Source organism: Montipora foliosa, chromosome 13 (assembly GCF_036669935.1).
Source record: "Montipora foliosa isolate CH-2021 chromosome 13, ASM3666993v2, whole genome shotgun sequence".
NCBI classification, from domain to species: domain Eukaryota; kingdom Metazoa; phylum Cnidaria; class Anthozoa; order Scleractinia; family Acroporidae; genus Montipora; species Montipora foliosa.
In genome coordinates this window covers 28,582,823-28,607,822 of record NC_090881.1, presented here as the reverse complement: position 1 = coordinate 28,607,822, position 25,000 = coordinate 28,582,823, and the positions used below count along the sequence as shown (strand labels likewise).

At 37.7% G+C, this 25,000-nt stretch overlaps 1 protein-coding gene across 2 annotated transcripts in view; it reads left to right on the top strand.

Moving 5' to 3' along the window:
* Positions 1 to 3,798: 3,798 nt before the first annotated feature.
* The window catches only part of LOC137984037 (diacylglycerol kinase delta-like), a 30,517-nt gene continuing 9,315 nt past the window's right edge, over positions 3,799 to 25,000 (top strand). Inside the window, exons 1-24 of one of the 2 annotated variants that reach the window (XM_068831248.1) lie at positions 3,799 to 3,948; positions 4,120 to 4,237; positions 4,678 to 4,944; positions 6,206 to 6,253; positions 7,241 to 7,306; positions 9,280 to 9,360; positions 9,777 to 9,878; positions 11,138 to 11,270; positions 11,826 to 11,938; positions 12,098 to 12,223; positions 12,307 to 12,417; positions 12,552 to 12,617; positions 15,059 to 15,141; positions 15,326 to 15,434; positions 16,482 to 16,621; positions 16,860 to 16,932; positions 17,352 to 17,464; positions 17,614 to 17,716; positions 18,244 to 18,457; positions 19,336 to 19,476; positions 20,235 to 20,616; positions 21,414 to 21,524; positions 22,541 to 22,637; positions 23,479 to 23,540. In XM_068831248.1, coding sequence (XP_068687349.1) covers positions 4,798 to 4,944; positions 6,206 to 6,253; positions 7,241 to 7,306; positions 9,280 to 9,360; positions 9,777 to 9,878; positions 11,138 to 11,270; positions 11,826 to 11,938; positions 12,098 to 12,223; positions 12,307 to 12,417; positions 12,552 to 12,617; positions 15,059 to 15,141; positions 15,326 to 15,434; positions 16,482 to 16,621; positions 16,860 to 16,932; positions 17,352 to 17,464; positions 17,614 to 17,716; positions 18,244 to 18,457; positions 19,336 to 19,476; positions 20,235 to 20,616; positions 21,414 to 21,524; positions 22,541 to 22,637; positions 23,479 to 23,540 — 2,621 coding nt within the window. In that variant the 5' untranslated portion in view covers positions 3,799 to 3,948; positions 4,120 to 4,237; positions 4,678 to 4,797. Of the gene's footprint in view, positions 3,949 to 4,119; positions 4,238 to 4,677; positions 4,945 to 5,555; positions 6,082 to 6,205; positions 6,254 to 7,240; positions 7,307 to 9,279; positions 9,361 to 9,776; positions 9,879 to 11,137; positions 11,271 to 11,825; positions 11,939 to 12,097; positions 12,224 to 12,306; positions 12,418 to 12,551; positions 12,618 to 15,058; positions 15,142 to 15,325; positions 15,435 to 16,481; positions 16,622 to 16,859; positions 16,933 to 17,351; positions 17,465 to 17,613; positions 17,717 to 18,243; positions 18,458 to 19,335; positions 19,477 to 20,234; positions 20,617 to 21,413; positions 21,525 to 22,540; positions 22,638 to 23,478; positions 23,541 to 25,000 lie in introns of those variants that run through there. The other variant, XM_068831249.1, reaches the window with a different exon arrangement.

The window sequence follows — 25,000 nt, the reverse complement described above, 5'->3', positions numbered from 1 at the left end:
AATATCGATAATAAAACGATACTAAAGCCAGCTAAGCATTCCTATTATCAAGCTAGCTAGTTTTAGTGATCATAAAGGTGATTCTCGAAAAACTTGGCAAATAATACTTACTTCTCGTAAGTCAGGCAAATCATCAGTGAAAGAACTGAGAGTGAAAGGGCAATCAGTAACAAATCCAACGGAATTGGCAGGATGAATTTAACTATCCTTTTGCCCGAGTCTGGCAGCACCAGCTATCATAATTATCTGACTGGCACAGTAAAAGCTGCGGATTTCACCCAATAAACCCAAATCAAGTTTTTTCACTCCTCAATCGATTAGACAAATCAAAAGCAGCCGGTCTAGATAATATATCTGCCAGGCCTATTCGGGAATGCGCTGATCTGATCTGCTCTGCTATTTGCATTATCTTTAATCAATCACAAAGTCTTGAAATATTTCCTGACGACTGGAAAAGCGCCCGAGCTACGCCACTTTTCAAACAAAGCGAACAGAATGACTTGAACGATTACCACCCCACATCCGTTGGTAGCCAAAGTATTTGAGAGAATAGTTTACGACGCGTTATATACATATTTGGTAGACAAAGATTTCACATATAAATACCACTGCCAATCTGGGGTTTTCGCACAATTCACTCGACTGTCACTGGCTACAGACTCTTGGGCGTATAACGTTGACCGAGGAAACGTCAATGCAGTCGTTTCCTGGGTTTAATTAAAGAAGGCCTTTAATACGGTCAATCACGAAATCCTTTTACCTAAATTAAGCAATTATGGCATATGCGATAATGCGTACTCTTGGTTTGAGTCGTACTTGGACAACCGCATGCAGCTAGAGATGCTAAGTTAATGGGACGCTTTCTAGGAGCTGCCCATTAAGCTGTGGTGTTCCTCAAGGAACCAAATTGCCTTTCAAATTGTCAATCAAGGATGTATGCCAATGATACTCCGGCGCCTAACCTACGCCCGTTTCTGCCCTGACAATATCCAATCATTGTCTAAACGGTGATTTAGTAACAAGTGTTAGCAATTGGAAGTGCGTTTTTGAGACGCGGACGGCAACCGGAAGTGAGCTGTTTTCCCTTTTGATATTTCTTCACACAACCACATTCACATTGCAAAGTATCTTTCTCCACCAGAGATGATTAGTATAAAAATCTGGGAGACACCACTGTCCTGGCACGCAAAATATTCTCTTCCGGTTGCCGTCTGCGTCTCAAAAACGTGCATGCTTAAGCTCCCTAATTGTTACGCAACCGCGTACAAACTACTACAAAATAGCTTTAGCTATAGTGGGGCAGTTTTCTGGAATAATTTGCCTTTAGAACTAAGGAAAGCAGAGTACCTCAATCAATTCAAACGACTGATTATAGAGGCTATCTAGACCATTATTTTAAACACGGCATTCATGGAAAGCAGCTTACGTTTTAACTTTCAGAGTTCAATAGTGGGAAACTTGACTCATTTGAACGAAGTCAGGAATTTCAGTATTTTCTTGACCTAAGGGACTTGGTATGGTTGTTATAGCGGGTCTTGAATTCTCTTTCCGAGGCTCCGTAGTAGACGCGCTTACAGTTGTTAGCCTCTACTTCCGCGTTGTATACAGTGCATTTGGTTAGACACTTTCCGTCCATAGGGTATTCACTCTGCAATTGCACATTCTTGGTTGGTTGGTGGGAGAGAGGTTCAGGATGCTTGAAATGTGTTGTTTAATAATGTTGGCCATGTTGGTGGTTCAACAATAACTTTACTTGATAGTGTTGGTGTTGAAGATTCTGTGGAACTTGTGGTCCCTTGGGAAGTGTTTCCTAAGCAGTCGCATGAAAAGCTAAGTTCCTACTGCCCAATGTGAAATAATGAGCTTGCCCTTCAAGGAATTCTATAGATACCAAGTAATGCATATTAATTAAGATCATAGTAGCCTGAAGATTGTGTTGAAAACATGAAACACTGAGTCGCTACTTTGTCTCTTGCTTGTTTCATTATATATAATTTAAGCTCTACTAAAGTATTGAGCCCTCTTTCACGTCACTGAACTCCTATATTCACGTATATATATATATATACATTTATCTGTAATCTTATAGCTTATATTTGAATTTCAAAACTTGTAACAGCAAATCATTTAACTCCCTAAAGAAGTTAGGTCGTGCCTGACAAAATATTGGTAAATCCAAAAAAATATGTCTATATCCTCACAGCCGTACAACCAGCCTTGAAGTATTATCATTTTTTGTTTTAAATCTACGAATTATTTGCTGGTTAGATCTCCCAAGATGCAGCGCTTCCACTACTTTGTTCAGCTGTCCCTTGCATAAAAAATGTCACTGTCTAATGTTACATATTCGTCCATTTTGGAAAATCCCCAGTTTGGTAGGGTTGCTATGGTTATTGTGATAAATTCTGTGATTGGTGGATTAAGCTGAGTGCACTTAATATGATTGGCTGATGTCCGATTACACCTACACAATAATAGGTGAAAAATAAAGCAGGTAATGCGCCAATCAAATTTGAGAAAATCGTAGTGATTGAAAGGGGCGTGTAGACCGAAAATATCAGTTCATATATAACTCACGATAGCATCACTTTTCGGAACCACAAGTTATTTTTAAATCAGCGGCAGCTCAGCTTTGGGTGCCGCTGGTTTAAGCTGGACAAGGCAGTTTATAATTTAAAGCCAGCTGTCGATGAAATTTAACTAGAATCTAAAAAAACATCTGTTAATTGGTGTACGTGCTCTTCAACTACCGTCTGAAATAAATTGTTGAAACCATTTGCAAAGTGGCCATTCAAATGAAAGCTACTTTGTAGCGAAAGGAGAAGCACTTTCCCGGTGTGACATTAAGTATGCTGCCCAAATTGTTTGCCAGTTTCTGTGCAAATATTCACGTCATATGAAAGACATCGAGAAGTACTTTTTTGCCTAATGGGCAGTTTTTAGGTCAATTCAATTTCGTAGATACGCATATCTAAGCTGACTCATGATGACAAGGCAGTTTTGATCATTCTTGGCTAGTGGGTCACAATTTTTTCATCTGGTAAGATTTAATTATGAAGATACTGAAGATGAAAATCGAAGAAGCTCCCATATGGTTGCCATGCAAATAGACAGGTGGCTTGAGTTTTTTTTAGCGTTTTTCCTTGCCAGCGATGTGTGTGTTTGCATACTCATCATTCGCCATGTTTTCTACTAACCAATTTTACGCTTTTTGTTGCTAAGCACTTCATTTTTCTTCTCCCTCTATTTAACGAAACTTCTTGTCGTGTTTCTACCCTGGGTCAAGTAAGTGAGAAATGCTTTCCCTTGCTTTTAACAGAAAGTAAGTTATCATGACTTTTGTCCGTATTGAAAATTACCGGCTAGACAGTCTTTGCATGATTTTTACAGAAAAAGTAATATTTTTTTACTATAATTTATAAGCGAGAAGCTGCTATTCAGTCGTCTTGACGTCATAGGATGTCATAAAAGATGATTCAAAGCTACATATACATAAGCTGAGGTAGTTTATTGTTCCTTATAAGAAATTAACAATTTAACAATGAAAAGATATAACAAGTTGACACGATAGACCATGATAACCCGTTTTTCTTTAGGGTTTTATGGTTCAGGTTCTTTGGAAACTTTCCATATGTTGTGTGCTAATGTTTAGTGACCGACTGGTTAGTGACCTCCTCTAATGACGTCTACGATTGTCAATGCTTTCATAAACAAAAATAAAGACACCAACCAAGCATCAAATTAATGGATGATTGACTGATTATTTGACTTCACGTCAACCGAAGCGTTAACTACTGTACAGACGAGTCACACTCAAGCGCAGTATTTGCAAATATTATCAGGAGTATTAACTGACATAAAAATTCAACTTTTTTATCTCCTCTAATCATTTATTTATATGTCGTGAGATTTATGCCCACCGGTTCGAAAAATTTTCCCCTTTTCGAGGTAAGTTATTTCTTACTTTCTCTTTTTACACTTGAAGCATGAAATTCTAGCCATACCTCGAATAAGGTGGTAAATACTGTATTTACATGACCTGAAGCAATATGTTGGTTCATGTTTCCTGTGTTTGTTGACTGTTGACGTAAGACTTTAGGCTTATGTTTTTACTTTCAGAGTTCAATAGTGGGAAACTTGACTCATTTGAACGAAGTCAGGAATATTCACAAGGTTCTGAAAAAAAAAAGCAGAGGTTGAAATTGTTTGTTGCCAACGTCATCGTTTGCTGGATTAGGTGAGTCGAAATAAGTCTGCTTGTTTGCTGAAAAAACGGAGTAAAATTATCTGCAGTGGCGCTTGCGATGATTTAAGCACAACACTACTCCTTTGCTCGTAAAAAACTTATGTATAAATTGTTTTTATTCAAAATGACTAAAAACAGGAGCCCATGCTCATGGGCTCCCGCTAAAAAAGAATCATGTGAATGGTCAGCTACGTAACTTCTGCTCGCAGAGTTAGTCTCCTCCACTAACTCTGCTTCTGGAGACGAAGATTGTCCACCTTTTTCAACACTATTTTCTTTTTCGGCACCTCTTCTCCGTTAATTTTACACTTTGTCCTCATGTTGTTTTGCAATTAAGTGTTAATTTTCTTGAACTTTTTTTTCCGGTTTACGGGCAATTTACGTAAGGTTAGTTACCCCCCCTATATTTTCCAATTTTTTCTGCTTTTCAGGGGGTTATGGACAGACGGAAGTGTGGTCGATTCATGGTTCTTATCACGTGGCTATAAAAAAAAAATGGCGGACATTGCTTTGCCAGCCAACGCTTTTACCACGAAGATGACATAGAAAACATGGCTTGGAGAAGATCATATGATTTTACTCCCCGAATGGAAGAATTTGAATTGGATTCATCGGATGAGAGTGACTCTGAAGGGGGCACTGAAACCATTAATACATACCACCGACGAAAATCCACGGTGACTGCTGTGAAGTCCAGGGTAAGGTTTTCTTAAGTAAGCTGCTGCAGATATTTTCTAAAGCGGTACAGAATTTACACTATGTGTCAGATGAAGAACTAGCGAGGATTTGAGTATTCGTGCAATTGTGGGGTTAAATGAAGAGTTGGATATTTCAAGTTTCAGCTCTAGAATTATTAATTTGTAGTTAAGGTCTGTTTACAAAACACGACTGTCGTTTTGATATCACAAGCCCTAAACTTTGTACTGTACAAGGCACATGCTATTTAACTGGATACTTGGATGAAAATTATTCCAAATGTATGTGAATTTAAAAACCATTTTTGAATATTTATACCTTCCCGTCGCAAGTGAACAAAAACGTATCCAAACCAAAATATTTTGGAGTAAGCTTAATTAATCTATTTTTGCTCTCTCGTTTTGGCGTCTAGAGACTTTCAAGTACAACTGTCGATTTGACTTGCAACCCATAAAATATTAAAGAGAATCTCAAATTTGTTTGGTATAAACAGATGTAAAAGTTTTCTATTAAGATTTCAATTTCTCCCCGGCACTTCGTCGTTATTTTTCGAGAGAAAAATTGTAAAATGCATATACCACATCCCCACGAATATTCAATGTGCTATTTTTACACTTCGAGCGAGGAGTACCTTTCATAACAGAAAAATATAAGCTTGCGTCGAACGGGTCAATATATTAATATAACTTGAATGATCGAGGGATTTTAAGTAGGGTTTGTGTTTTGTTGCCAATGGTTAGAGTGAGCTGGTTTTTAATTTTCTGCATGGAGAGTCGCATGCACCTGTAAATCTATCGTGTGATGGATTTGAATGAGGGTTTTATTATTATGTGGTCTGATAGTACGTCACAACTGACTGATCAGAATCCAATTTATCGTATCGGGAAAGCTTGCAAAATTCACTTTCTATTTTATACTGGCAACAATGGTTTTGATCGGTATTTCTAGTCATTTCACCAAGCGGTTTCTTTGGATTTATTAACTTTCCCCCCATTATTGCAATACATTGGGTATTGAGTGTTACATAGTCAGTAACCAGTGAAATTCAAGAACATTCAAGATCGTTCGTTATTGAATTATTCTATTCGTTATTCAAGGCGGTGTACTTCTTTCTTATGGTGGACTTCGCAAAGGAAGAGGTCTTCTTGTATAAATACTCTTATCAGTTCAAAATTCAGAAATATCTGTTAATGTATTTTTGCACGCACAGTTGTTTTCCCCTTGTACTTAGACAAAAAGGACTTTTGTACCATTGAATTTCAGAGCTGTATAAAAGAGGGATTTTTGTTGAAACAGACTGGCTCATTTCAGGTGAGTTAATATAAATGTTAATGTAATAATGTTCAAAATACAAGATATTGTTGTTAAATAAAATTGTAATTATTACAGTGTGACGGTGTGAGTGTTTTTCATGTTTTTATTTCAATTTTTGAGAGAATAGTTTTCATTTATTTTGAATTTCAGCTTGCCTTAAACAAAATAATTACATTTCTTATGAAAAGAAATTTTGCCAAGACACGTACATTATAAGAAATTTATTAATATTTAAAACTTCATTTAAGATCCAAATTTACACATTGGCAACCAGTATAATCGTCTTTCACCTCTTATGTATCATTTACCTAGTTAAGCAAAGAGGAATATGCGACTGAAATATTTCATATCAAACTACACAAGTGAAAACCATAGTGTAATTTTTAATAGTCTGAGTAAGTGAAGTCCTGTGAATGAATACTGTCATTGATGGACCTTTTGTCGACCTGCTTGAAAGTCACCTTTGAAGCAGAATGAACTGATTATTATAATAATACCATAATAATAATCTTCTTCTTCTTTTTCTTCTTCTTCTTCTTCTTCTTCTTCTTCTTCTTATTATTATTATTATTAATATCATGTGGTCACTGGATAAATGGATCAGTGTGGTCAATCCTTGGATTTTTTAAAATTAGCCTTAACATCTTTTAACACTGGTTTTTACAGACAAAAAGGCTACTAAATTCTATTGTAAAGAAGGTTCTTATATCTTTTATGCTGGGAGAATTTCATTGCTTACTTGGGTTAATTATCTTTACTAAAAGTTTAATCATGTGTGACCATGTTTTAATGACTGCAGTCTATACAAACATCATTATGTCTTGATAGTTAAATACCATTGAAACAAATAAAACAAAGCTGTTGGGTGATGTTGTAACTCAAAGATTAATGTTAAGTGTCACTCAGACTCCAACAATAATAAATTAAATTAAATTTCTAATACAATAGTGTTGTTAATTTAAGTGCCTTTTTTCTTAACTTCAGCGATGGAAAAGACGATATTTCAAACTCATAGAAGGGAACAAGTTATTTTATGCAAAATCTGCTGAGGTAACACATCTTCTGTAACCAAAGACTTCTGCATTCATGAAAAAGCTATAGTCCGCTTTAAAACACATGAGCCTAATTAACAAATGGAAGGTGTTTCAGCATTGTCTGTACTCTTATCGACAATGATATTCGTCATCGCAGTGGTCAAAATGTTCTGGACTCACAATGTTCAGCGTCAAAGAAAGTTTTAATTTGAGAGCGTGACCAAAATTATGACTCAAAGAAAGAGCTAGCATTGTCTATAACTTTCTCGCAGTATGATTGGTTTATTTCCCAAAATGGGCGTTTCTGATTGGCTATTACATTGTGTGACAAAATGACGCGAGCATGACGCGTACAGCGTTGTCTACACTCTTCATTAACAATGGCAAATTAGCCAATCAGATTGCGAGATTAAAAGCAATTGTGGTAAAACAAATATTTGACCTGCTCCCAACTTAGTGGCCTCATAGCTCAGATGGAAGAGCATTGCACCGTCATCACAGAGGTCAATTGCGTTCAAATCCCGTTGAAGTCACCTGAATTTTTCAGGTGTCTGTAAGAGACAATTGCTTAAATTCTCCAGATAATTGTGAGGATCACTTCTTAATTTTTGTTGATAACATCCATTTTAGATATGTATAGACCATGTTCATAAATTTCGCAGCCAATAAATTATTCTTTTGTCTTTGTGCCATTGAGACCAACTAGCCTCACAACCTTCGAGATTACCGAACGGTGTTAAAAGCATTCCATAAAAAGCATGTCCTAGTGTAGTCTGAACAAAGGTTCAAATTGTGAGAGCGGAACTTTAGTATAAAAGAAGAACGTGCTATGCCTTATTAGTATCATTCAACTAGTGGACTAATGCAAATCCTGCATTTTGATTGGCTACGCTACAAGATGACTATTAGTAATAGTCCTCGAGTATTGAAAAGCGTAACGCTTTCTTTCGTTTTATTCCCAAATAAATATTTCTTCAACTTGCATTCGCTAACTTTGTTATTGCCTTTTCTGTCCAACTAGTTGGGTGATACTAAAACAATTAGACTCTTCGCCCTCAAGGGCCACGGGCTATTGACCCGTATTTTCGGGCTACGGGTCTAATTGTTAATTAGTATGCTTTATGTAAAGAATTCTAATGAAGAGTATTTATTGGTTTTTAGCTCATGCATGTGACTTTTTTCACTGTCGACCTGATGGCTTGGCTGTTTTGGTTTATTGACCCATTGACTCCTCGGGGTTCCTTGCCGTACGCCTCCAGTTGAAGGGTTAAAATTGTCTGGCGTTAGACAGAGCAAAAGTCTGTTAAGTCTCACTCCCAGGAGTCAGTGGGTAACTTAATGAGTTTTTGAAAAAGTGATAAAGATTATAAAGTGAAAGTGAACGTGGAACAATAAGTATAATTACAGAAGCATGTCAGGGCTTGAAGTGTGTAACTTGCGACTCTTTTCCTTGGAGCAAAGCTGAGGACTTTAGGACATCAATTTTATCAAAGCTGCACACGCAGGAAAATGCACAAGCTGCATCCAAATGAGGGAATTTTTAAACTCAAAACACCCCAGCTCTGAGCCAGAGTTAAACACTTCAAGGTCATGAGCCTGTGGTAATTGCAATAAACTAAAGTATCAATGAATATTTGATTTTTGCCTGAAAAGGAGCAGTGTACAAAGCAATTATTAGTGTGGTAGTGTTTTTAGGTTTTCAGGTATTGAAAATATGAGAATTCTTGTTAGTGACTTTTGATGACCCCTGTTCCTTAGCTGGTGGTGAGATGGCAGCTAGTCTTGCCAAATTAACAGGAACTACAGCCTGCAAAAGCAAATATGTAGACAACATGAGATAACAGTTATTTGGGCAAGCAGTTTCTCAATATTATTATTTATCATGAGAGAAACCAAATGCAATGTCTGAAACCACTGAGGTAGATGCTTACTTTTTCATGGGAACATATTTGATTGACTTTAAATTTTTATTGGAATGATCTTTTCCAGGAGACAGTCTTTTCCGAAATCGATCTTCGAGATTTTAGCGTGGCAGCATCTGGAATAAAAAATGACAACAACTGCTTCTCGGTGAGTTTTCATGCTAGTAAACTTTGGCTGTGACAAACAGCCAACACCTGGTGATGCCTGTGCAAAAACTTGCTTTGATTTAACTGCAGGTTTTGTTTTTCAATTTTGCTTCTAATTGTTGGTTCTAATGTGCATTTTGTGATGACATTAGAATTTGAGCTGTTACTTTAACTGGCCAATCCCTGAGTATTTGAAATTGTCATCAATAAACACTTCTCGTCATGAGAAAAGTAGTTCAGTGTGGATCATAACTAAGCTCGCCCCAAACCTTGCTGCCATTGACAAACTCTCCATCACTGAGCTCTGCAGAACTATAAAATGGCCTCTTTGAATTAAAAGAGATTACATACCAATAGTATGAGATTTAGGTAGGGGTACATCATTTCATTTACACTTAATGAAAAATATTTTTCCAGGTCATTACAGCATTTCAAAATGTTGATCTTAGTGCTGATACACGCAAGGAAATGGAAGAATGGATAAGCGCTTTAAAGTCTTTAAGCTCAAGGGCATCATCCGTAAGTTAATACTCACTGTCTTGTATATAACTTACCAAAGTTGAGGTCTGTACATTTAGGATGTGTTCGATTGACCGTATTCCAGAATAAGAATACGTGGAGTGATGATTCAAAACGGTATGTTTGGCGTTTTGAAGCAACAAGGATAAGAAAGATATTTTTAAATTAGCATTTTAGCAGGTGTTTGACAATTTTAATGTGAATCTCTGTAAAAATGATGGATTTTAAACTTCTATTCCATGTATTCCTATTCCGGAATACGGTCAATCTAACGCACCCTAAGTTACAACACTCATTTCTTGTACTCACAACGGCCTTACTGCAGTTACTCAATTTGCCAGAGTGTTTATTGAATTTTGAGCGTGTTCGATGCGGCGTTTATTCAAGGGCAGCATTTATTTCGAAATCATATTTCTTAAATCACTAACAACAATAATAATTATTACGGCATATCATTTGCAAATATTAGTTAAATTAGAAACATGTTTAAAGTTCCAATGTCTCGCATTTTTGCTGAGATAGAATCGTAATTGCCTGGCTTGTGTTCAACGTTCAGAGAATTAAACGTGTACGTGTTCTTTTCTCACAATCCTCAAATAAACACCGCATTCTTCTGATAGTGTGCAGCGTTTATTAGAGGGCCGTGTTTAGTGGTACTTTTCCTTCCATCTGAGGCTTTTAATTGAGGGTGGTGATTAATCAAGTAAATACAGTAGATGATATTTTAGTGAGGAAAGATGAATGGAAAAGCACACGATGAAAGTTATTGTGGTGTATTGCTCTCATTTTTCATAACCCTTACTATGAACTCCCAGAAATGTACTGACATACGCTGCATTTAACAACTGTGTCACTAAGTGGAGGCTTGGTGCCAGAGACATCCTGGAGCTTCCACTATTAGCAGCCATACAACTCCAAGATGGAGGATGTTCCCATTGGCTAACAAAACCTGAAAACCCAGCCATGAGCCTAGGCACGCAGCAGAGAAGATAGGCAGCCGTCACACTGATAAACAGTGGAATGTAGAGGGAGGGAGGGAGGGAGGGGAAAACTGCTAAACAGTCCACACAAAATGCTCCTACTTCCCACCATATGGAAAAATGAGTTTTACAACCCAAAGCAAAAGGAATCTGACACATGCGCAAATATAACAAAAACACTGACAACAACTGACTGCAGCTGCTCCTAGTTGTTAGCCCTGTTAAATTGCATTTAACCTCATTTAACGGTGTTTTGTCATTTGAAATTTCAATTCACAGCGGTCAGATGATTTGTTGGACATATTATCTGGAGGGCACAACTGGTATTCCTGTTCACATGCAAAACCAACTTTTTGTAATGTTTGTCGTGACATGTTGTCGGGTGTGACATCAAAAGGTCTATCTTGTGAAGGTTAGTGATGTGTAACCTGAAGAGTGAAGATGTCGGGTTCGATTCCCAGACTTGGAACAGACGGGGATGCTCGTCGGAAATTTTGAATTTAACCCCAAAGGAGACCATCTGGGCGTGGCTCAAGCTTTTTGTGACCCCTAAAGGAGACCAATCTGGGCGTGGCTTAAGCAAATTTTGACCCCTAAAAACAAGTTAAAAAGAAAATTTGACTTCTGTTTCTCTTCGCGTAATTCTGTGTTTCTTCGTGGAGCCCTAAACAACACCGGAACACCCTAAGCGAGACCAAAATCCAAAATTTACACCCCTAAGCGAGACGACGAGCATCCCCATCTGTTTCATATGGGAATCCCCCCCCCCCCGGGGTGTGAATGACCTCCATTTTATTAACCCATTGACTCGCGGGGGTTCCCCATTGACGAGTAAAATTGTCTGGCGTTAAACAAGAGTAAAATAATAAGTATGGCCACTTCAGGCCAGCTTGGGAGTCAAAGGCTTAAATTAATATGCTCATCAATATTGGAATTCTTGTAAAGTGATCATTCTGTTTATCCCCAGTTTGTAGATATAAAGTTCACACGAAATGTGCTGTCCGTGCAAAGAACAACTGCAAATGGACTACAGTGCAGTGTATCAGACGCGACAAATGCAGCTTTGACGAGTCTGATCCAGTAAGTTGATAGATACACCTCTCTCTTTTCACCTGTGAGTCATCATCATCATCATCATGAACATCAGCAGCACCATCACATTAGCATCATTAATATTCATTATTGTTTTGCTTCCTTCCAGGCAACTTTGTAATATATTTTCTCTTTCTTTTCTTTTAGCTGTCCATACCTCATCAATGGATTGAAGGAAATCTACCTCCCTCGTCCAAGTGCAGTGTGTGCGATGAAATCTGTGGTAGTAAAAGGCGCCTTCAAGGATTCAGGTGTCTTTGGTGTAACGTAATGGTATGTAAAGTTTAGTGATGAAGTAATGGCTCTGTGGCTGATTTTTAAACTAAAGACAGTAACATTAAATTTTATGTGGACAGGTTCACCAGTCATGTCAATCACAGATTCCACGATGCTCTTACGGTGACAATGCTCTCTTTACATTACCACCAGTATCTGTGCTGAGTTCATCTGGCTCCCTTGTATGGAATGTAAGTATTGTGACATTCTCATTTGTCTACAGTCTTGGACAATCTCATTCCTCTTCAGTTTGTGTCACAATCAATACTTGCTGCAGGAATAATTTCTAGATAAGTTTCAGTGTTTTGTTTTTCCATGCTTACAGGCTGTTAGACCTTCTGGCTGCCTTCCTATGCTTGTCTTTGTAAATTCTAAAAGTGGGGATAATCAGGTTGGTTGTTGTAATAAAGTTTGCAACACATATGCTAGACTTTGTTTTCTTAACACAAACCATTTATAAATGTGATATGATTAACAAATCGAAAGTGGTTTAGTATTGTCTGTACTCTTATCGACAATGGTATTCATCATTACAGTAGTCATAATGTTTTGGACTCACAAGGTGCAGGCAAGTGAGTCAACAACAAATTTTGACCACTGTGATGACGAATATTATTGTTGACAAGAGAACAGACAACGCTGAACCACTTTCAATTTGTTTTTTACCACAATATTCAACGCCAAAGAAACTTTTTATTTCAGAGTGTGACCAAAATTTTGACACAAAGAAAGAGCAATCATTGTCTATAACTTTCTCGCAATATGATTGGTTTATTTCCCAAAATGGGTGTTCCTGATTGGCTGTTACATTGAGTGACAAATTGACGCGAACATGACACATACAGCGTTGTCTATAAAGTCTTAGCAACAACGTCAGATTAGCCAATCATATTGCAAGATTACAAGCAATAAATTGTGGTAAAATCATAATTTGACCATACAAATACCTTGCAATTATTTCAATTTTATTGTGTGGTTCCAGAAAATATCCATACCCCCCCACGGAGGGTTTTTTCCAGTTTGACCCCCCAACCCACTGGATTTTTTCATTCCAGAGGGCGTCATGTTACTCCCCCCACACCCTGGAATTTCCATGATTTTTCCACTTGGTGCCCCATACCCCTTGGAAATTCCAAATCGAAAAAAAGAGAATTTATTTATTTCTTTTGATTGACTTAGGGTTTTAATAAAAATTTCATTCTCCTAAAAACGACCGTGGAAATTCTAGACATATTCACAGTCATGTTGAAATGTTCAAACTAACAACTGAGCTTATTTAACACTTTAATATCCTGGCAACTGACTGTTTCTCTGTTCAATTGAAAGAAGTTTTCATTAAAAAATCCAAAAAAAGTACTGACAGTGGACGCTATTTTTTATATCGTATATCTTTTGTAGTCTAGTTGAAGTTTGAATTTATGCGTAGTCAAAACAACATATTGAATTACATTGCACACACAAGAAACTATTTATAGTATTACATAGTTATTTTTGCTGTCACAGCAAAAGTCGGGAAAATACCTCAATACTAATCTCCATAAATTATATTTTTTTTGTGTTACAGGTGTAATTTTTATCAACAGTATAGTATATAATTTGTGAACCGTACTGTTTATATTATTTTTCGTGGGTGCAGCCGTAGCAACATGTTTTTTTCAACACCTGCATATCAAAATTATTGTCGCTTAAATTTGTCCTTCACCAGGAACACTTCAATAAAGTTATACGCTTTGTCTCTGCAGTTTGTAAATGACAGTACATTTTTTTATGGTCACACATTTCATGTGTGAAACATACTTTTCAAGTTCAATCCGGTAACTAAACAACCAAATGAAGTCTTCGCTGTCTCTCATCGCCGTTGACGGCTACAAATACGTCAGGACAAAATTATGGCACAGAAACTCGTAACTATACGGATTACGATGAAACTATTTGATAATCTAGTTATCGAAAGTTCGAAATTCGTGGGAAATTGTACTTAATAACAGGAATGATATGATTTTAAACAAATGATCTCAATCAACTGACTGCACAAATAATGCTATCTGAAAAAGCACCAGATTCATTCAAGCTAAAAACAGCACAATCTTTAAAAGTAGGCCATTTTGTTTGACTTCATGTTGAACGTGCTGCTCAGGAGTGTCTCTCAGTGCTATCTGTGTTGTCCGGCAGCGGAATAATAGTGGAAAATATATGACAAGGAATCTTACGTTTATTTTAACGGATAGAATTTTCCATTTTTTCTTGGTTACCCCAATAATTATTGGAAAAGTACGCAAGTGTTTATTCAATCGCATTTCAAGCCCTCTGGAAAAAAAAATCTCTTCATGTACTCTTTATGTACCTCCCTCCCCTTCGGGAAATTTGCCTTTTTCAGACCCCCCTACCCTCGGAATTTCTGTGACCCTTCGTGGGGGGTATGGATATTTTCTGGAACCACATATTAGTAAAAAATTAAAAATTCTTAATTTGAAACCTACTTAATGTTTCTAGCATTTGAACTTGGAGTCAACTTTCCATTTCTTTGCAAGTTTACCACTATTTTTGGCATCTTAAATTACTTTCAGAGGTATTTTCCTTCAGTTTGTTGGACTCTGTTTAGAGTCTGGACCCTGCTGAACTATGTTTATGGGGTTTTATACGATGTATTCTAATTTGTAAAACCTTTTAAAACCCTTTACCAGGAAGTTCACTTCCTTCTGTCATGAGGTTTTGGGCTGATCCTGTGTATTATAGTTTTGATAGCATGCACATTGAACATGTAAATCAACCTATAGAATACTAACTATTTTAATGTCTCGATTTCAATTCAAGCTTTTTTTCTGTTTTTAGGGTGTAAAATTTATTAGAAGATTTAAACAACTCTTAAATCCGATTCAAGTGTTTGATCTCGCCTTAGGAGGTCCTTCAAAAGGGTGAGTAACAGAGCATCTCTTTGACAGTTTTGGGCATTTGTAGGACTTCCTGACAGGGTTGTGTATTTGTGTGTTTGAAAGAGTGGAGATTGTGATGTTGGATATCTCATGTCAGTTGAGATTTTGGATAATGTTACAACTGTATAATAACGCTGTTCACTGACTGTTTCTGTTTTGTCAACAGACTTAAGCTTTTTCAAAATTTTGAACATTTTCGAATTCTTGTGTGTGGAGGTGATGGCTCTGTGGGTTGGGTTATGAATGAAGTTGACCAGCGTAATCTTTCCAACCAGGTGAGGAGGTTATACAGATCATTAATGTATCAGAAAAGTGAATAGTGAGCTTAATAAAGGATGAAACAATAGGCTTAATGAACACTTTCAAAAAGGTAAAACAATGACCTGCAACGAGTGACCTGTGGAATGTGACCTGTGTTTTAGACCCCCCGCTTGCATCCTCCACATGACCTCAAATTTGGTCAATTAATGTCACTGTTAAGCCTGCTTCTCATGTATGATGCAAATGCAAACGCAAGGAAACGTGTGAACTACCTTGATGCAAATGTAAACGCAAGCGCAGACACAAGGAATGGAAAATTTTCCATTTTCTTGCATTTGCCTTTCACATGTGTGAACCAGGGAAACGCAAACGCAAACATATGGTAAAAAAAACCACAAAGGTTCATTTTCATCCACCATCTTGGAAAAAGGACTCGAACTGCGTCTGTGTTTCTTACTTCCCAAGCGTTTGCATTGGATGCGTGAACTTTTGCATTTGCGTTTGCATTTGCATAATACATGTGAACCAGGCTTTAGGACGAGAATTGCTAAGAAATAAACCAAAATGTAAAACGCACATATGGGGCATGCAATTCTATTGTTTTTGACCCCAAACCCTCAATGTGGCTAACCCTAGGCCTAAAAACCCTAATTAGGCCTAGGGTTAGCCAAATTAAGGGTTTATAGAGTTACTTTCCAAAAAGTAAAACAATGACCTGCAACAAGTGACCTGTGGAATGTGACCTGTGTTTTAGACCCGCTGGGATGCAGGCACCTGACCATAAATTTTCAATTTTCTTTCCCAACATCCACACTGTTCATACCAACTTCATTTGTGGAATGTTGATACACACCTTCCATGCTGAGCAACTTGGAATAATAATTGCGATATTTTTACTGCAACAACAAGAGGAAATAATATTTTTTGACAGCATTCCCATGACTGTCATTGTCATCTTTGCCTAAGGTGCTTAATAATATGATCTGGATTGCAAGCACAAAAAAATAATTATGTGTTTATCCTCTAGCTTGATAAGGTGTTTCTATTTCTCTTGTGTATAGTGTCAACTTGGTGTTTTGCCGCTTGGAACAGGGAATGATCTGTCCCGGGTTCTAGGCTGGGGCACATCCTTTGTGGATGATAATGCAGTGACGCAGTTTCTTCATCATTTGGAGAGAGCAAAGGCTGCAGTTTTAGATAGGTACATTTCAACATCATGGATTACAGTACTTGTCAGTTGTAAGGAGCATGGTTGGTACAGTGCTGTGTGCAGACAAGCTACATGACCTCACACAGCTGGAACCTTTTTTCACTCTCATTAATTTATTGCTTGATGCAACTGAAATATTTTCTGGTTTAAGGAAATACTGTCATTGGCATTTGCCATGAAATCTCTTCTATTTATGTATAAACAGGACAATTTTCTTCTGTTCTTACAGATGGAGTATTATGATAGAAGAACGTCCCCTGTCGGCTTCTAGAAGCTCATCTGTAGAAACCTTAGATACCCCTGTAAGTTTTTTTTATTCTTGTATTAAGTTTCATTTATAGTTAAACACTCACGTGACAAGCAGTCTATAAGCTTAGTTGTCGTATGGTCAAAAATGCACAAGTATACAAGGGTCATGTGTAATGATGTGGCTTAGGATCTTCTAGTCCTCAACTTTTTTGTGTCAAGGTTCTTGATGGTCTCAATCAGTACTAGTTTTTGTTGTTGCCCTTCTACTACCTCTTTTATGAGACCTGGAAGTAGCATCCTATTTATTAGTTATCTGAATACATTTGAGGCTCTGGATACCACAGGTTATACACCCTTCATTTATTCAAGTAATTTAGTTGAATGAACTTCGAGCGTCACATTTACATGTAGAGACTTGAACTGTCTTCATTTTTAATCCTTACTTTAGTCACCTTTTTATCTCTCTTCATAGTTGCAATACAGACAAGAGTTTGATACCATAGACATGTTTGAAAACAATGTAGCTACACATTTGACAAGAATCCTTCATTCTAGTAAACACTCTGAAGTAATTTCATCTGCAAAGTAAGTACTGGTAATTTGATTTTTTTGTATTCATAAATGTTATCCACCAAGTTAAATGTTAAATGAATACTTACAGAACCAACCATTTTAGTACATTGTATTTCAGTATGAGACTTTACTCAGCTCTCTTTTCTCTTTGTTTTTCATAGAGTCCTCTGTGAGACAGTCAAGGACTTTGTGTCCAAAGTTGGGACTGCATCTGCTAACTCAGATCCTTTGGAAGCAGATGAACCGGAGTCCCTGACCCAAAAGGTTTGAAACAGGGTGTCCACAAAAAAAAATAACTTACAGCATATGTAGTAATGCCATGTTTGGAAGATTAAGGATCAGGATTAATTTTAATGCATCATTGAATGACACAGCCTTATTTAGTCCTAGTTGTTGAACCTATGAACTTCCAGTTACTAGTTTGGACAGCCTATTTTATTATATTTTTACTATGTTTAACCAGCGACAACATTTTAATACCTAAAACACAAGGGTTTCAGATTGGGAGATGCTCAGCCTAGTTCTTGGGGTATGATCTGCTCGAGGTGCTTTTACGGAATGTCATATTGTGTTGTATGCACTGATCTTTTGTGTTCATGGCATCATGTGGTTAGGAATTTAAAGGAAAACCTACAGCAGGTTCTGAAAATACTTTGTCCTATCGCCTTATTTCTCTCCCTTTCTTTATTCTCTAGTCTAAATACCGGTAATAATAATTTGTTTACCTCTCTGCATTTAAAGTTTCTCTTCTTGATGTATTTATTTACACACTGTTTTGTATCTCTCCTTAGTGCGCAGTTCTAAATGAAAAGCTAAATCTTCTGTTGAACACACTCAGTGTTGAATCTGAAGCACTTCCTAGGGAGTCTCCAGACATCGAAGGGAATTCTGCAAATGGAAATGACAATGGAAAACCAAGAGTATTTGTACCCAAAGAAGCTCTTATGTCCCGCGCAAACAGTTTAAAGAAGGCTCTGAAACAGATTATAGAACACGCTGAAAAGGGTATGTTGTGTCAGCTTTTCTTGCATTGGAACTGGTTTCTGGTTAAGGGGAGGGGTTTTTTGGGTGTTTAAGGGTATTTTTTGAGATGTTTATAATTAAAAGCATTATGTTAGGTTTATATTCACATTTTAAGAATCTGCAACTCTTTATTAAAGGGATGCTCAGTGAAACTGTTTTAATTTGAGATGTAAATGACACCTTTCAACTGTGTTTGATTTTGATATCAAGTTAATTGGTTAGGGTGTTAATCTCAGGTCATAAATTTCATGGGGGAAAACAGGATAACAAATTACTGCCTTTCTAATATCATCTAATTCTTTTCAGATGAGGACTATAGAACGGTTGGCCCTGACTCACATGTGTTGTCCTTTAACTCTTTGGGTCGTTTAAAGAAACCATACATTTTCAAAGAGTAGGGCAGAGTTCTGTTGTTGTTGTCTGTCCTATTTCTCCATAGACTGCAAAACAGCCATTTTCTTCCCTTTTTGGAAGGCACAAAGTGCCGTAAACGTGATCCTTGTGTGTGAAGCACGTGAGCCTCACGCTCGCTCCAGACCTTTCATTCAAATATTGACTACGTCACCCGCGTTCACAAAAAATATACGACTATTTTGCAGTTTAATTTCTCCAGCACTTGGTGACCATCATGGCATGATATCTCAAAAAGGCTTATGGCATGTGATGCATGGGATTTTGATGAGTGCTGAAATACTCTGAAATACTATCTGGATTAGGATTATGAAATGAAATTACACCATAAAGTCAGGCTGCACTTTGCAATCAAGCCTTCATAACTCAATTGCCACCAACAAATAGGAATTAATTATTAGTTCTGAGCTTTCTAGTTTAAAACTATCATCTCTATCGTCTTGTTTTAGCTGTGGATGAGCAGAATGCACAGACCAGTGCCTCGACTAGCTCATTAGCAGAAGCAATTGTAACAGTGGCTGCGACTGCTGCGGGTCAAGTGGCAACTACATCAACAGCACACATTGAAGAGGGGCTGGAACCCATACATGGTGAATCCTTTTTCTTTTAATTTTTAGGAAACACATTTTTCAGAGTTTTTGAAAGAATCCAATTTACATGTTCTTCTGGAACTTACTCTGTCTTCAGAATGAATGGAATCAGATATGGTTTAAGTTAAATGGAATACATCAGACACTGGGATTACATTTGACATGAAAATTGTATGGTGCTCACAGACTGGCTGCTTAGTTCTCAGGATATCTTTGCAAAAAGAACACGTTTTTGGAAAACCAAGTTCCAGATATTCTGTTAACTGTAAACCAGAAGAAGAACACACAGAATTACATGAAAAAATACATCCTTACACATAAATTGAGTGTGAGTTTGAAAGTTTAATGCAAGAAGATTTGATTGGTAAAGTACTTTGTGGATCCTTGAAATGTTTATATCACTGGAAAAATCACTTGATAACTAGCTGTTGGTCAATTGACTGATCGGAAAATACCATAATACTCTTCGTCACCCCAAATTTTGCATAAGCACTGTTTCCTGTTTCTCTTGGGACTTACAATGGTCCCAAGAGAAAACAAAAACAATGCTTATTCAAAATTTGGGGGGGGGGGGGGGGAGGGGGGCAAAAAAGAGTATTATGGTATTTCCTGATTTGGCCAATTTGGCTTGTGCTACATTGTGAATTACTCAGTTTCTTTTAACAGGCGTTTTTTGAGAAATCTTATTACGGTACTCCAAACCTGGATTGATTTGCAAGGATGCTTTTGTTGAATTTTGTAAACTGATATAATTTCAGATAATGAAGGGAATATCCTGAGTACTGAGGATGATCCATATGGGATACAATCTGATCCAGTCCCTTCAGATAACAGATTAATGGACACAGACCCTGGTCCCTCAACCTGGACTGCTCTTGGCTATGGCAGACTACCTCCGTCTCGATGCATCAGCAAGGGAAGCTCACGCCCCTTTCACTCAGACCCAATGTTAGAGGAAAAGCTCCTGGGAAATGCTGGCAAACCAACTGTCCATTTTAATGGTTGTATAATCTCCAGAGCATTTCTGAAAGAGAGACCCAGTGAGGGTTTGGTTGGTTCATTAATCGGCAGAGCTCTTTTGGCTAATGCCGATGCACTGTGTGCTGCTGCTACACCCATGATGAACAATGCATTTGATGTGTGAGTTACAATGAGGATTTAGTTTTTTTGTCTATTGCCAATCTTGCTGGCTTAAAGCAGATTGATGTTTATATCATGCAATATCATCCTTATGGGCTCTGCATCTCACTTGCAACATAGGCATAAGTATTATAAGCAATACATGTATAACACAAACTAAGTATCACATTGATCATTAGTGCCCTTCATTGGATCAAAAACCACTTAAGTTAACAACAGGTTCATATGTCTTGGCTTTTGCTTGGGGCACTGCTTGTTTCACCACTGAAAACCAGCCCTATCAGGAAAAAAGTGAAAAAGTTTACTTGATTTTTAATGTAAATGGAAATGATGCAATAGACATTTATTTTCCATTAAAATTTTAATCTCTGGCCTATATTTCTGAGAGCTCAAATAATTGTGGAGGCCGCTGTTAATCAAATCAGATCACATCTATTTAAAGGAAATGTTGGTTTATGAAGGTGAAAAACTGGATTTTTTTTTTTACCTGAAAAAAAAAAACTGTCAGAGCAGGATGGAGAAGCAACAGACGTAACTCAAATTTGGACTTTTAACTCAGGCGACATTAATATTGGTGAAAGGGAAGTTCTCTCATCACATGGCCAATCCTGCAGACACTGCTAACGTCTCACAGATTGTTTTATAAAAGCCCAAGTTAACAACATAATTAAATCTACCGGTATAAGGCTTGAATGTAAGCAAAACAATTGACCGTGTGCATGAAAAGCAAAATAGTTTGTGGGCTTTGTTTCATAGTACTGAAAACCAATGTTTTCACAAACTTTCTTCATTTGTAGAGAGGGATACACGGAGAGATGCGTAATGAACAATTACTTTGGAATTGGACTTGATGCCAAGATTGCTTTGGATTTTCACATGAGGAGAGAGGAACATCCTGAAAAGTTCAGGTTCTATGAATGAAGACTTTCTATTCTAGCATGCACTACAGCATAGTCCTCATCTTGGAAGACTTGAAAGCATTACCATTTTGGAGGTCAAATTAAAAGTCAACATTCCCTTTTCAGCTTAAATGTCTGAATGTTGGTTGGGCTTAAGTTCAAACCACTGGTTTCCTTGCAGTGCCAATACATTCCAGTGCACTGTCAGTTGACTTAAGTGCTAAAAGTATGGGAAAATTTGTGCTTTGTGCCACTTTATGTTAATGGTCAAATATATTGCACAATGTTGTAAGACAGTTGCTTAGCACCTAACTGGCAAAATTTTGAGCTTCGAGTTTTATCCAAAGGCTGTTTACTTTGAGTGTAAGTTTTGGATTTCATGGTCCGCCATTACTCAAGTTCAAAACTGACCGATTGGATTTCAGAGGGTTGGATCTAGAGAAAATGACGTCATTTACTCGCCAGCTTAAAATTTCAGCGTGTAAACGCAATTTATTATATATGCAAAACACAGGTTTAAAAGTCTGAAAGCCTGAAACTCCTGTGCTGCATATTAATTCAGCCGCGTACACACACATTGCATTCTTAAACTAGTGAGTCTTTGATGTCATTTTCTCCTCGACCCAGCTCTCTCAAGATTTCAAAATTAGTAATGGCGGACCAATAAATAAGAAAATTCCAGTTAAAATAAACAGGTGTCTTTTCAAAATCAGAACTTAAAACTTGGGTAAGTTAGTGTTTAGTTAACATAGTTTTGAAATCCAAAGAAAAAAAAGAATTGTTTTTTTAGTCATAGTACCACTTTAACATACCTACAGTTGCATAATAAATGATGACACATTGATTGAAAACCTCATAAGTGGAGAATTATTTCTCAAACCTTCCTTGGTGCTAAAATACTCAAAATAAAGGATTTGTGATTGCCATCTTTATTGCGTGTAACTGGTTGAGTAGCTCCCATATTTTTCCAGTTACTGGTAATTTCCCCTCTTGAGAATTATCACAGTTGGTTTATCTGGTTGCAGGCATCGGGCACTAAATTTGCTTTATTATGGCCTGTTGGGAGGAAGAGAGCTGTTACATAGAACATATAAAAATCTGGATCAGAGGGTCAGACTTGAGGTAAGAACTAAGGGAAGAAAGATTGAACTATCATATTTCCCGTACAGCCCCGCGCTCACTTTCATTGCAAAACTATTGGGAAAATCCCCGTATGAGGGCCGTACGCATTAGCGTGAGCAGGACCGGAAAAAGCCGTACAGCCAAACACGTACTGCTCCGTGTGATGCAATTTTAGGGGACTTCATCGCTTTTAAACATCCAAGTAATTTACAGCCAGAAATGCAAACAGCATATTAGATAAATTTTGTGTGCAGATTTTTGGTTTTTATTTTGTCCTAACTTCATCTTGTGAGTGCTAAGAAATAGTGTAAAGAGCCCATATGATAAAATGCTTATCAACTGAGTTTAGGTCGGGCAGGAGAGGAAAATATTTGGCTCTCGGTCATGGCGCACTACCCTGGGAGCAGTTGGTTTCTCCTACGCTTTCCGAGAGAGAAACCACTGCGAGCAACCGTTTGATTTTCCATCGAGCATGTGCGAAGTATGTCACATCCCACGTGATGTATTTGACATCACTTTGTCTTATTTCGCAGGAAATCTCTACACAGCAGGCTCACCCAAACGCAGACGTTATGTAGCTGAACGCATGCGCAAGCACCAAAACAAGTTTACCGGTTCAAAGTTAATTTATTCGCCCTTGGTGCTGGACGGCGGCTCACTCAAAGAAACTAATGGTTGCTTGCAGTGGTTTCTTTCTCGCTGCGCTCGATCCGTATGCCATGACCTCGGGCCAAATATTTTTCCGTTTTGCCTTCTCACTTTAAGTCAATAAGTACATAACATTCAATTTTTAATCAATAAGCAAGTTGACTTTTTTATTTGTTGTTCATTTTGTTGACAGTGTGATGGGCATAAAATCAATCTTCCAAGCCTGCAAGGGATTGTTGTACTTAACATAACCAGGTATAAGATCTTTTAGAATTAACTATCAGATTGTAGGAGGGAGTTCCTGTTATTCCATTGAATCCATCTGTGGTTTTGCCCTGATGTGGAAAATTTGAGCCCACACAAGAGGATTTTCTCAGGGTCTTAAAATAACTGAGGGGAAAGTGCTGCCTTTGTAATTACATCTGCAAATGGTTAGACTTTCAAGTCTTCTCGGATAAGGACTGTACACCGGAGTCCTGTCTCATAGCCCTTGTTGGAAACCAAATAGTATGGGGGTCGTGTTAAAGAACCCACTCACTTCTTGAAAAGAGTAGGAGAGGTTGTCCCTGGTGTTGTGGTCTGACCTAATCTGGTCAGGGGCATCTTTCACTTACTCAATAAATGTTGTAAACTGCGTTACAAGCAGTCTGGCCAAAGTCCCCCACAAAAAGCATTGTAAATTAGTTCTGAAAAGCCCCAAGGGAAGAGACTAATCACTTCACTTCACTTTACTTTACTTCTCTGAGCAGGGGCCCGTTTCTTGAAAGTCCCAAAACTTTACGGGGCATTTTTGGGTGGCATATGGTCACATTTCCTTTTGTATCTCAAGAGCGGAGAGGATTTAAGTTGTCAAACTTCACAGTCCTTTTTCTTTTTGTTACCTTAAAAACATGTAAAAAGATGGGCTTTCTAAAACAAGCGGTTGGCAGTTTCACAAATGGCTTTTCGGGCCTGAAAAGGTTTTCAGGACTTTTTCATAAACGGGCCCCAGGGTGGGGATTGAACCAAGGACCTCTGGATAAGGTGGCTGTTGTATACTGGCTATAACACGAGGATAAAGGTTAGTGTTATTTTTAGGTCAGGGTAAATGCACAAATTTATCCTTGCTAATGAGGAGTAGCATTTGGGGGACAATTTGTGGCATTAGTTGTCTGAGTTCTGAGACTCAAGTTGAGTTCAAATATTATAAGTAGTGTTTGTTTGTTTGTTTGTTATTTATTTGTTCAAGCAGGTTGAAGTATTGACAGCTGTGCTCCAACATCGTGCATAATCTGTATAGCATCTTGTTATTTGTTTGTTTATTTATTTGTTTGAGCAGGTTGAAGTTTTGGCAGCCATTCACTCTGCTGATGTGGACCTGCCATAGCCACCCACCCATACACTCACAAAGGACAGCCACAACACTAGGAACTTCATCCCCTACTCTTCTCGAATAGTGTGTGGGTTCTTTAACATCCCACAGGGAACTTAAGAACATGAAATATATTTGTGAGACGGGGCCTACGGTTTATAGTCCTTATCCGAGAAGACTTGAAAGTCTAACCATTTTATTGCAAAGGCAGCACTTTCTCCTCAGTTATTTTAAGACCCTTAGTGAGTGGTCTGGCAGGAGTTGAACTCCAGACCTCCCGCATGGCGACCAGGTGCTCAACCAATTGAAACCATTATTAACAGCACAACAGAAAATAATAATAATGCATTTGTATAGGGCTTAT